The sequence below is a fragment of the Protopterus annectens genome, chromosome 4.part1 (genome assembly GCF_019279795.1).
Source record: "Protopterus annectens isolate FY-2018-M chromosome 4.part1, PAN1.0, whole genome shotgun sequence".
NCBI classification, from domain to species: Eukaryota; Metazoa; Chordata; order Ceratodontiformes; family Protopteridae; genus Protopterus; species Protopterus annectens.
This window is the reverse complement of record NC_056734.1, coordinates 819,136,671-819,150,314: the sequence shown is the minus strand read 5'-3', so window position 1 is coordinate 819,150,314 and position 13,644 is coordinate 819,136,671. Positions and strand designations below refer to the sequence as shown.

Genomic DNA, 13,644 nt, shown 5'->3' with positions numbered 1-13,644 from the left:
GCCCTCCAGGGAATAATTTAGCCCCACATTCCCACAAAAACTTTAAGATCCAGTTGCCAGAATCTCATACAGAGGATCAAACATAGAAATGACACCTGGAAATCTCTGTGCACCTGCACCATTGCTAGAACCTGGAACTCCTTACCAAGCCATATAACCTCCACTGTATCTACCAGTCAATTTAAACATCTCTTGAAAACCCACTACATAGATAACTGGCAGTGCCCATGCTACTCCCCAGGTTAGTTCCTGTTGCCAACCTGGCAGAATACTATATAGTAAGTTCTATAGCATGTTACTGCATAGTATTAATTACATCCCAACAAAATTACACTACAGAATATATATCTCTTACACTACTGAATATATATTTCCTAACAACACCTTAGGTAAACTTCCCTGCTCCCTTAAAATATTTAAATGAAGCTGTCCATTCCATGCACATTGACCATTATGTCATTCTTACTTGATATCTATATCTCCGTATTTAGCACATTACTATATAACTATGAGATGGTTATAGGTGTTTCTTTTTAGATACTGACTATGTCTTGCATGTACAATGTTTGTGTTTTTTGACCTTTCTGTAAGTTTATGGTATGATTACAACCATTTACTATAAATCCTTGCCTGTAATGTAAGGACTTTTGCTTTTCTTTTTGCTTTGGAGCTTTTCTCCCCAGGCCTCCACTGAAAATGGATCTGTATCCAGCCGGACTTTCCCGGTCAACAAATATAAAATAAAATAAATAAATAAATATTTTATGTTATTCCTTTTTAGTTTTTAATTAAAATATGTGTCCCTCTGTAGTTTTGTCATGTTCCTCGATAAACATAGTAAAAAGAGAATTAGCTAGACAGTGGAAAAAACACCAAAGAGAAGCTCAGCATTTTTTCCACTGTCTGGCGAGGAACATGACAGAAGCACAGAGTAGCTTTCTTTTATTCTAGAAAATGTATATAAATTCACACTTACATATTCTCTCACTTTTTTGAAGTCAATAATTTTTACAACTGTCCATGATAGGAAATCCATATTATAAAAGTTCTTTAAAAATTCGGTACAAAAATCACAACAAAATAATTCGCCACGGGAAAGGTAATAAGTTCTCTTCACAACGTGAACCGTTTATTCCAAATAACAGATAACAAAGCTTTCAGACATCAAGTCCTTCTTCAGTGTTTAAAAAACTTTAAAATCAGTATCCATTTAAATACTAAAAATGTTAAATCATATGACACAGCCTATCCTATCACACTAATTAAGAATTAATTACATAGGGGTTGAATAAAAATTGCAGCAATTATACATTAACAGAGATCCCAAATAAAATAAAATAAAATTCCCTTAGTTAACCATTTTCTGTTTAAATTTTAGAATAGGTTTTAAAGTCACCTGTTTATTTAAGCCTGGGTACATATCAGCTTTTAAACAAACTATCCATTCATACTCTTTTGTGTCAATTTTGTTAATAATGTCACCACATCTAATGTGCGGATGCAAAAATTCAATAACCCTAAAAATAAACTGATGGGAGGCACCTTGTTCTTGCACATGTTTTGCTAGGGAATTGGTCTCTATACCCCTACATATATCCAATTTGTGTTCTATTATTCTGTCACATGGTCTTCTTGGTGACTTTCCTACATAAAATCCTAGACATGATGTGCAAGTGGCCAAATATATAACAAAAGATGTATTACAGGTAGCCATGGAATTAAACAAGATTTTTTTTCTTGGTAACAGGATATACAAATTCATTAGAGCAGCATATACTTATACAACATAAACAATTATAGCATGGTACAGTACCTTTGGTATTGTAGTTGACATAGTCCTTTTTATTTATGGAGAAGTCTTTATAACATAGACATTGTTTCAAATGTTCACAGTTCTTATATGTGAATAGGGGTGTTTTGGGGAGCCATTGCTCATGACCAGGTATGGCTTTTAGTATATCGCAGTTATCCCTAATAATTCTTTCCATAGACTCACCTGCCCTACTATATGTCATTAGGTATCTAAGAGGTTGTGTAGCATTCCTTTCTTGTTGTATAACATTACTATTAATACCAGATGTAAAGAATGGCTTAGTTTGTTCATCTCTCAAACCCATTATATCATTTCTGACCATACTCAGTTCTTGGTAACCCCTTGCCAAAAAATCAGTAGTCATTTGGTTCATTTCTTTAACACAAGAATCCAATTTTGTGTTGAGCCTACTGGCTTGTATATATTGACTTCTAGTAATACCTTTAAAATGTGTTTAGCATGCATGCTTTTTTTGTGAAGATATTTATTTGTATGGGTGTCTTTCGTATATATATATATATATATATATATATATATATATATATATATATATATATATATACGTATCCAGGCCATTGTCAGTCAGAAAAATATGAACATCAAGAAAATGAATTTCAGTATCAGACTTACTCATCTCAAATTTTAAAAAGTCAGTTTACCTGTTCAAATGTACATAAAAATTTTCCAAATCATCCTTACTACCTCCCCAAATAAAAAAAAAATCATCAACAAAACGCTTATAAAAAAGTACTTTTGAAGCATATATATCATTATTATGTATAGCAGTTGATTCCCATTTACTTAAAGTTAAGTTAACATGTATGTTCGCTACTGTAGTGCCCATCGCTACACATGATGACTGATGGTATCTCTGCTTGTTGAAAATAAAGATGTTATTCTCCAACACCAAATCCAAAAGTTCACAAATTGTCTCAGTCTCCCCCACAGTATATTCACCATATTCCATCAAGATTTCCCTTATCTGGTGTATGCCATAAGTATTTGGGATAACAGTAAAAAGGGATTCTATATCAAGTGTGACAAATGTAAAATATTTTACTGTATTAATACTCCACCATTCATATAGTTTTGTCAGAAAATCGACTGTGTCTTTAATATAACTAGGCACATGCCCCAAATAAATTTTCAATATATTTTGTAAGTAAACTGATAGAGGCTCCGTTATCCATCCCCTACCAGAAACAATAGGTCTCACTGGTGGATTGTTGGGAGACTTGTGAACTTTTGGTAAGCCATATAATACTGGGATAGTTGGGCACGGTACAGTAAAATAATTACAGGTGTTTAGATCTATGTTAATCATTAATTGTAGATCATAAATACACATATTGATCTTGCTAATAATTAAATTAACTTCCTTATCAGTAATGGGCTTAAATACTTGTGTATCAGAAATTAAATTATCAAATTCAGTGGAAGGCTCATGTGTAAAAGAAAAATCCCCATTGATACTTAAAGGTGGCAGAAGGGCTAGTACAGTCAGTAAGCGTTCTTTTGAAGAATTGCTCCAGTGCTCTTGTGTATGAGTGTGGTTTGATGTTGAATATGTGGGAGCTATCCATAGTACCATACGGTGGGCTAGGAAGGCTGGGAGACTGATAAGAATAATGATGGATTGAGAAGGAAGTGCTGGTTTGCATATATGGTGGCATATCTGTGTTCTGCTCTGGAAGGAATGTTCTAGGGTTTAACTGATGGCAGCCGGCCACCAAGTTGATGGTAAGTTGAGATAAGCCCTTGCAAAGTGTCTGTACAAAAGATAACAAATCAGGACTTTTGCCAGATCACAAAATCTTGGAAAGAGCCCAGATGTAATTTTTGCAAGTCTCAACATTTCTATTTTTGATAGCTTTTGAGTGTTATAGTAACATGGGACAAGTTTTTGCAAAATTCCCTGGCTGCATTGAGTCCATGCATTCTGTTTTTGGTAGTGGGTGGGGTTTGAGCAGGCCTTGCTACTGCACATCTTGGAGGTAGTACAATACAATACTGTGTGTGTGTGTGTCTGTGTGTGTGTGTGTGTGTGTGTGTGTGTGTGTGTGTGTGTGTGTGTGTGTGTGTGCGCGAGCGCGCGTGTGCGCGCGGACGTGGACACGCGGACGTGTGGAGAAAATTATGTAGGGTGATGCAAGAGCGTGTGTGTGTGTGTGTGTGTGTGTGTGTGTGTGTGTGTGTGTGTGAAGACCGCTCATACTACAGTGCATTCTGCTCTGTCCTTCTGTGATTCTGTCAAGTCTTTGTGGGTGTGTCCCTTGCCAAAGAGAAGCTTGGCGTTTTTTCCACTCTCTAGTGAGAGCATGACAAAACCACAGAGGGACAGAGCAACAAATCCAATTATAATAAAAAGCATTCTAGTAATAAAAACTGCCAGAGTTCAGCAAAAAATGTAACAGGATGGGTAGGGGCGGGCAGAGTCTTTAAATGGCCAAAGAATAACAGATATACAATCTATGAGGTTCAGAATGCTGCATGGTGGTACTGGGAACCCCTACACTGCAAATGTTAATGTGTGCTGCATCTAAATAGCAGTAGACAAAGGGAAAGTGAGTTGCCAACAATGCATATGCCTACACATTCTAACATATTTAGGATTTTTTTTCAAAGAATCAGCAGTACAAAATGCTATATTCATTTATCCTGTGGCCCTGTATATGCAAAATGAATCTCTGAATGTGCTGTATGCCATGGAGTAAAACATTCTACTTAGCCCTTTGCAATAAAAGCTTTGCAGTATGCCGCCTCCCTCACTCCCATCCAGCCTGTAGGCTAAACCCATTAATTCTGTTTGGTCGTTTGTTGACATTTTTTGCAGGAGGCTAAGATAACTGCACAGTTTGATATTCTAAAAAGTAACCATTACAGCACAAATGCTTCAGCATTCAGCTAATCCTCAGCATCTGGGATGTTGCTGCATTAAGTCCTAGAAGAAAAAATCTCCTATCTCCATATACAGCTGAGCATATATATAACATACCAGGAATCTCAGGTGACATAAAACAACTTGACATCAATTGTGCTTTAAGCAGAATATAGACAGGTTTCTAACTCTGATCCTGTTAATGTGATGTAGAGATGCTGCTTTTGTTGTCTGTCCATTAAATATCTTCATCATGATGGGGGGGGGTAGCTGCAAAAGCATTGAATGAATATTGTTTCTCTCTCTTTTTTTTCAGGCAAGAAGTGTATTTCAGGAGGGACCTGAAGGGTCTAATCGAAATTCCTTGATCCCCCCTGTATTATTTGATGTAAGTTGTTAACACATTTGTTATTTGCCATAGGCTTGCTTTTATTGCTGTAAGATTCTGTGTACTGGCAGTGTAGTGGAGGAAATGTTTGTTATTCTTGCCTTGAGTTTATTTTGCTATGTAATCATAGGCTTGGCATTCAGCAGTGCTGTCTGGTAAAAATCAAATGAATATCCGTGGCTACTTTACTCAGAGGTCACAGAATGCAATACCCAAGAAAGACACAGTGTGTCAACTCCGTCTCAGAACTGTGGATGTATGTATGCAGCTAAGGTAGGCCTCACTCACAGTAAGTCAAACAAGCACTACAGCTAAATAAAGATGTCACTAAATATTTGTAGTTAAATGAAGAATGCTATTTCTCATCTCCTTCCACTAATTGGTTGTATGTTATTCACTGTCTGCAAACAATTTTTTTCCTAACTGATCCTAGCCAAGACCTCTTAAAACTTCAAAAAGAAAAAAAAGTTAAAACAAAACAAAATACAATATAAGAAAAATATAAAAAAGAAGTAACAAAACCTTAAATGAATAACTACAATCCAAAATAAAATGCAGAGATCAGCAATAGTCAGGCAGAGAACAGCATGTCAAACAAGCACTGCAACCAAATAAAGATGCCACTAAATATTTGTAGTTAAATGAGGAATTCTATTTCTCAGCTCTTCCCACTAATTAGTTGGATGTTATTCACTGTCTACAAAAGAATTATTTTCTAACCGACCCTAGCTAAGACCTCTTAAAACTCCAAAAAGAACGCAAAAATTAAAACAAACAAAATGCAATATAAAAAAGATAAAAAATAGAAGTAACAAAACATTAAATGAATAACTCCAATCCAAAATCAAATGCAGACAGAGATCAGCAATAGTCAGGCAGAGAACAGTATGTCAAACAATCACTATAGCTAAATAAAGATGACACTAAATATTTGTAGTAATGAGGAATGCCATTTCTCAGCTCCTCTCACTAATTAGCTGGATGTTATTTACTGTCTGCAAAAGAATTATTTTCTAATTGAAACTGCGGTGGTGGTGCTGCGGTAGCATTGTCGCCTCATAGTAAGACGTTGTCCTGTTCGATTCTCAGCTAGAGTGTCTTCTGTGTGGAGACATGCATGAATGGGCGTACCTTCGTAGAAGGTTGTGCGTCAGAGCTGGCAACTTGGCACGTAAAAATCTACTGCCAATCATTAGCGGACCGGAGTTTCGCTGTGGCAACTCCTAACCGGGAAAAGCCAAAAGACACAACAACAACCCCAGCCAAGACCTCTTAAAACTCCAAATAGAACAAAAACTTAAAACAAACAAAATGCAATATAAGAAAAAGATAAAAAATAGAAGTAAAACATTAAATAAATAACTCCAATCCAAAATCAAATGCAGACAGACATCAGCAATATTTAGGCAGAGAACAGCAAGTCACACAAGCACTACAGCTAAATAAAGTGACATGGGTACTAAACAGTGGAACAATTTCCCATACATTCATCCAAATTACATTTGAATAGATTAAGAGAAGTACTTTGCTTTATGTGGAGTGAAAATGGTTCCATGGAAGAAGTATTCCCTATGACAGATACCTATCCCAATAACATGCACTATTTATGTTGCAAAAAAGATTGAAATCCCTTACGTTTGTGTTTATGCTACTGTTGCACTTGTGAATGTATAAGGTCTGGCAAGACAGGGTCTGCTGTGGCTCTATTCATAAGGCAGATGACTGAGATGGTCTACATAGCTTTTGTGATTCAGGCACTTGATTTTTTATTGAGAAAGCACTGCGGTCTCTCCAGTTGTGACAAGTGCTTAGACAGGTACTTACTGAATTAAGCATTACATTCAATGATTGGCTGAGTACATTGGAATGATTACATCCATGGTTCTGGATGCCATACCTTTACATATAAGCTGTGTGATGAAGACGGGCTATGTTACAATAGTGGATACATGGTGATCAAAATACACTTCATTAGTGACATCAGCTCCCAGATCCCTGACTACTTAATTATCCTTCAGGAGTGTGCTGTCAATGTGATAAGTATAAGGAAAGTCATGCTTGCCAAAGAATGCAGCTATACATTTCTTGAAATTTAGTTGTAGTCCATCATTTTTACACCAGCTATTTGTTTGTGGAAGACCATCTTGGAAGATTTTGGTGCCCTTTGGAAAGTTTATGACGGCACCAAGTTGACAGTCATCTGCAGACTTGATCAGTCATAAACACTTAACATCTTCTGTGAAATCTGAGAAGTAAATGACAAAAAGGAGTGGCCCAAAGACGGAACTTTGGGGTATAACACTAGTGATAGGTCTTTTGGAGGAGGTAGAGCCACCTGCCATTATTTCTTTGGTTGTATTTGTGAGATAGTTTGTTATCCAGTGAGTTACATAGGGATTTACATTTAGCAGTGAGCATTTACTAACAATATCTGAGTGTGGGATGGTATTTAATGCCTTTGCAAGGTCTAGCTATGCAGAATGTACTGATTTGTCCTCATTTATTCGTTTAGTAACCATCTCAAACAAGTCAACCAGGTTATGTAGGCAGGATCTACCCTAGAAAATTCAAACTGGTTTGGGTCAAGAGTTTGTATGTTACCATTGTCCTAACTTAGTAATTCCATAATAATCCTTTCAATTGCCTTACTTGTCAGGCTTAAGGATCTGCAGTTACCAAGGTCTGTTAATGCCCTGCCTTTGTGCGAGGGGATGACTGTTGCTGTTCTCTATTCATCTGGCACAAAGCTTGTTTGGAGGCTGATATTGAATAACATCCACAGGTGATTTGATAAGTCATGTTTCAGACTGACCAGTAAGTAGCCTGTTACGTTATCTGGCCAAATAAAAGTAGTGTTCTTTGCCTTGGATTGCACTTTGAGGACTTGTTCCTGGGAGATTTGAGGAGGGAGTATATATGTAGATATGTGTTCTGGGAATATGGGAGAGGAGAGGGGGTGAAGTTTAAACTAAATTTGTGTGCTAGAAGATGGATTATGTCCCCTGGGTCCGAGTATGTAGTATCCTTTACTATTAACTATGTGCAGTGCAGGGCATTATTTCTGACATGTCTAACATAGTTAAAGAAGGCTTTGTAGTTATCCTTCACCTGGGTTGCTATTTTTACCTCATATCTGGCTTTCGTTGATTTGATTAGGGTCTAAAGTTCCTTGTTAAATTTAACAAGAATGTTACTGGTATCTTGAGAATGACATTTTGTTTTGTTTGCAATTATTTTTTTCTTTTTACGTCACCTGCTAATATTAGGGTTCTGCCATAGAGGTTTATTTTTAAATTTCACACTGTATTTACTTCTGAGGGGGACAGATGAAGCTATGCAGCTGTTTACATGTACATTGAATATGGTGGTCAAGGATTATGCATAAGCAGTAAGGTAGTCAAGATGCCAACAGCTTTTGAATTTAGCCATCTCATCACTCATTTTTAGTAAATTAGCCTTGACATAATCTCTGAATACCAATGTATGGAAAGATGCTTCTGACCAATCTTAAGAAGAATGTGATTGATTTGTGATGCAACTTAACCAAGGAGGGAGGAAGTTACAATTGGAGGTGTGCAAAGTTGCTTCATATTGGTAAGGACCAAGTCCAGGGTTTTATCACTCCTGGTTGGGGTGCAAACATACTGGTCCAGAGAGTTTGAATTGATGAAGTCCAGAAATGTCTGGGCATACATATTTAATGATGTGTACGTCTCCCAGTTAATGGAGGAATAGTTGAAGTCTCCCAGGGGAATGGTGTTTGGCTTAGTACATACTGACTCCATACTGGGTGGGTGAGAGGTATGGAGTGAGGGAGACATAGAGAGGGTATTATAGATAGCTATGATATGATAATGGGGGTTGTTAATAGTAAGTTGGAGAAGGAGGAGCTCCAGGTCATTATCTTGTCTAATGAGTCTGGAGGTGAAATGGCTTTTTAGGAATATGGAGACATTGCCACATTTAGTGCTTTGATCTAATGGGGGTGGTTCTGAATGTGTAGTAAGCAACTGAAACCACACACAGATGAAGTGCTCTCACTGGTCCCATCCCGGATCTGTATGACAATTAATATATTGATTTTTCCCGGGTAAGAAATGCTTGTGGGGAGTAGAGCTTTTGCTAAGGCCCCTACTGTTGAGCAGCAACACCTTTATGTTATCCAGATTTTGTTTTGTTATATTGGAAGCTTTAGAAGACTGACATTGCCCAAAAAAGACATTATGGGGGTGGACAAGGATTTAACCGGTATACAAAAGCCATGGGAAGGACAGGTGCAGGCCATCTCTGGAAAATCAGTTTGAACTATCTGCCATCTCCTTGCAGTCTCACATATATTATATCCCCTTAGAATATTACCAAAATCTAAGCCAATTGTTAAAGGCAATAATCTTTTGTTTGTATTGCAGCATCATTTTTAGTGATGGAAGGGTTCTGCTCAAAGCTAGGCTTATGCTTGCCTCAGACACACATTCCAAGAGCTCCATCATGTCTCTCTTCGTATAGTCCATGGAGGTGTGTCTCAAGTCATTTACATTCATGGGCACTATGAATGTGTCATATGTGTACTTGTGCAGCAAAGTCATGAGTGCATGTGTAATGTGGCAAATCCTGGCACCTGATAGGAAACTGACCTCAGCTCTCTCCTTGCACAGCCTGGTGAGTGGTATCAGTGTGTCCCACTATGGTGTCACCTGTGACTAGCATATTGGAATGTGTGGAAGTTTTCCATATGGGCTTTTGAATTGAATCAGTGTGACTCTTAGATGTATGTTTCATAATGGATTCTGCCTGTGTTGTGAGGTTGCTGAGGGTACTTGTTTCTTGGGATACCTTTTGGAAGCCTTTGTGGTTTAGGTAGTTTACTTTTAAGAGTCTCAGCATATGTAGGTCTATGTGTTTGAACTGAACTGTGTGCAATTGGTTTAGTGTGGTGTTGTGTGGTACTGACAACCTGAATGTTATTTGTCATGGGTTTGTGTGAGAGCTTTGTCTCCAATAACATATAATTAAACCTCAAAAGTGCATGAGGTGCAGGAAAACAGTGACAAACAGCAGCAATATACAGCAACCAAGAGACAAGCAAAATTAATTTTAATAATATAAAATATTATTAATATATTAATATTTTTAAAATTAATTTTGACACATCTGGAGTAGAGTGTGGTCGTTCCACAGTGGTGTTTGCTTGTTTCTATGTAACTAAACCTCTTACAAACTGTGTAACTTGTTAGTAAATATAAAACAATTGCTACATTGTCTCAGGATGCCCATTTCAACCAAGATAGCTGCAGAGATTGTAAAGTACAAATCCACAGTTCCAGGTGCATACTAATGTGGGCTGAAGCGGGAGTAGTGCTTATTGGGTTGGGACTTGATTACTGAGGTGCTGTCTGCTTGGTAGTGAAGATAGTGTTAGCTTCAATACAAATGCACACAGCTGAGAATCAATCCTTTGCTCCTTCTCGCAACAGAAGTAAAAGAATAGCACTAATCCCCAGCTGCTTCATAAGAAGTCATACTAACCCAGATGATTATGGGTTCAGTACATTTGCTGTTGTCCTGTTAAAAGATATATTGGATAGACTCTACAGCAGTTAGATACAACAGAAAACCAAGCTGTAGAAAGGTCCAGAAGAGGTTCTCACGTAAACTGCAACCAAAGCACTCAGTGTAGTCCCATACACACTGCCCTATCAGAGGCTAGCAGGAACCAATGTCCCTCTCTTCCTTCTACCACGAGGAGAAACGCAGTAGCATTAATTCTAAGTTGGCTCCTAAGTGCAATTTACAGGCTTTCCTAAGCTGTATGAATGCTAGTAAATAATGTTCCTCTGCTACTTTTGTCACTAGGTACAAAACAGAAGCAATAGTCCCAATATGATTACTGAGCAACAGTTGTTAGGCTCACCAGTGCTTGGTAGTCTAGTCACAGATGTTATAGATTTTAAAAGTAAAATGGAAAGAAATGGATTAATACTGTGACATTTGAAGTGTGTAGTAAGTGCGCCATGATATGAAACAGAAGATAACTCAAGCTTTAAACAATCCTTAGGGGTGGACCTTCCCAGCTGAAGTGTCAGTGCCAGTAGAATGAGCAGATGAGATGAGACTGGGAGGAGCATCCAAGGTCAAATTTTACAGTAGGAGTGGGCAGCTCAAAAACCACTAAGTGGATGGGGTGGGTAGATGGGAAAAATCAAATGCAGTCAGATGACAACAGTAGTCACACAGCACTTCACCTAAATAAGAATGTGGTTAAATCCTGTTTCTCAGCTCCTACTGCTAATTAGCTAGATTGGATCCCCCTTCAATCAGTGAATGGAAAGGGAACACTTTTCTAAATGACCCTAGGCAAGAACTTTTAAAACTCCAAGAAAACCTTTGAAGTAAAACAAAATTAAAATAAAACAAACTATAATAGCAGATGAAAATAAAAACATAATGGAAGTATCCAAAACTTAAATGAATAAATCCAATCCAAAATCAAATGCAGCCAGACAGCAGTTTTTACATAGCATGTCAGCCTGATTTTTTTAGACCTTGCCAAAGAGTTCTGTGGAATGGTAAATTAAAGTACATTGACTATACCACTACAGTTCCAGGAGACACCATTAAATACTGGTGACAAAATTAGTTAATAGTTTCAGACAGCCCCAAACTATGAACAACAAATGGTGTATATGCTGACCACTTGATATAGAGACCAATTGGTAGTCTGTAGCATAAACTAGATGCAGGTGTTACATACAATAGAAAAATGGGTGGAGTGAAAGTGATCGACCCATTATTATGAATGTGTCCAAAATACTAGGAAATGTTTCACACAGCTCTTTCTCTACCTTTTAGATATAGCTATATGTAACTCCTTTTTAATATTTCAAAAGAAAAGGGGTTCCTAAAGCTACTATACGTATATAGTGAAACTTGTGTAGAAGATTCAGGAGGTACATTGCTGTTTACTGTATTTGCTGTGCCAGTGTCTCAGAAGAGTATGCCAGCAGAGGTGCACTGAGGAAAAGTGCATCCAAGGGCACATCAGAAAAACAATACTACTGTCTGGGCTGTAATGCTGCCTTGTGTGCTGAACCAGATTTTTAGGGAATACCACACTAAAAATGGTATGAAAAAAACATAACAGAGACATCTTCCTTCTCCACAAGGAATGCTTCTTAAGAACAGGTAGAAAATGCACTGTTCAGAGAATTTTTGGTGTTGCAGTCTCACATTATACCATGTTTACATGTGGGGTGTGTGTGTCTGACCCTCTTAACAGGCATGGTGAAACTAATGTCAAAAATATATCTGCACACATTTGCACATATACACAAGAAGTAAAAAGAATTAAAAAATATTTCTCCAGATAAGGCAGGATTTCTGTTACTGCATAAATTGTGAGTCCTAAACTCCATTTGTTGTGGCAATGACAGTGTATTACTATGCAAATTAAGACTGAGATGTAGTAAAATCCTTTGGGATGAATTATATTCTTAAATGTGTTTTGCATCCAAGTATCTTAGGTAGAATTCCCTAATGTTTTATTATGATTTGTCATTGGGAAGTTGACATATAGTCTCATACGCAAACAGCAAATGTGTTTTTAGTATCGTAGTCTGATTTTATGGTTTTCAGTTTGGTAGGCTACTTTACTTTTTTTTTTTTGAAAGGAGTGTGAAACTGAGTTCCAGAATATATCTGCCCTAAGTTGTCATTACACAAGAAGTAAAATAAATAAACACAATATTTCAGTTGCAGTTCTGTTACTGCATGTAAAGTTAAGCTTAAACTCCAGGTACTGACAAATGTAGTGTGCTAACATGTAAATCAGGACTGAAATGCAGTGAAATCCAGGGAGATAGAATGACATTCTTGACTATGCATTGTACCCAAGTATCTATTAGAATGTACTGAAGGGAAGGGAAAGTGACACAATGGCCTTCTACACAGGTAGCAGGAGGACAGCTAATATCACAGCATGGCATTATGTCTGGTTTCCATTACACAGCTATTTGACCTCTGCATATATTCCCTAAGTTCTCATTACAGCAGAAGTAAAAAAAAAAAAATCATAACTATTTTACCAGACAAGGCAATGGTTCTGTTGCTGCATATAGAGTGTTTCCTAAACTCTAAGCACTGACAAAGGCATTGTGCTGCTGTGTAAGTCAGGCTTGAGATGCAGTGAGATCAAATCCATGAGAGTATAATGGCATTCTTGAGTACATTTTCCCCATGTATCTTATTAAAATTCCCTGAAAATTTTATTGGGAAGTTATCATAAGAAAAAAAAGACATTTGGCTTCATATATAGGTAGCAAATACAGTGTGTTTCTGGAAACTTTTGATGTTGTACTTTCGCATTGTACTGCAGTGGTGGTGCTGCAGTAGCATTGTTGCCTCACAGTTAGAGGTTGCCCATTCAATTCTCAGTTAGAGCGTCTTCTGTGTAGCGACATGCGTGAATGGGAGTTCCTTCGTTGAAGGTTGTGCGTTAGGCCCGGCAAGCCAGTACGTAAAAATCTACTGACAATCATTAGCGGACCGGAGTTCCGCTGTGGCGACCCC

General features: G+C 37.5%; 1 protein-coding gene across 2 annotated transcripts in view; it reads left to right on the top strand.

Annotated features, from left to right (window-relative positions):
* INPP5D (inositol polyphosphate-5-phosphatase D) overlaps positions 1-13,644 on the top strand; it is a 1,064,128-nt gene that overhangs the window by 506,927 nt on the left and 543,557 nt on the right. For both annotated transcript variants that reach the window (XM_044070586.1, XM_044070585.1), the window contains exon 8: positions 5,008-5,079. In XM_044070586.1, coding sequence (XP_043926521.1) covers positions 5,008-5,079 — 72 coding nt within the window. The remainder of the gene's footprint in view (positions 1-5,007; positions 5,080-13,644) is intronic.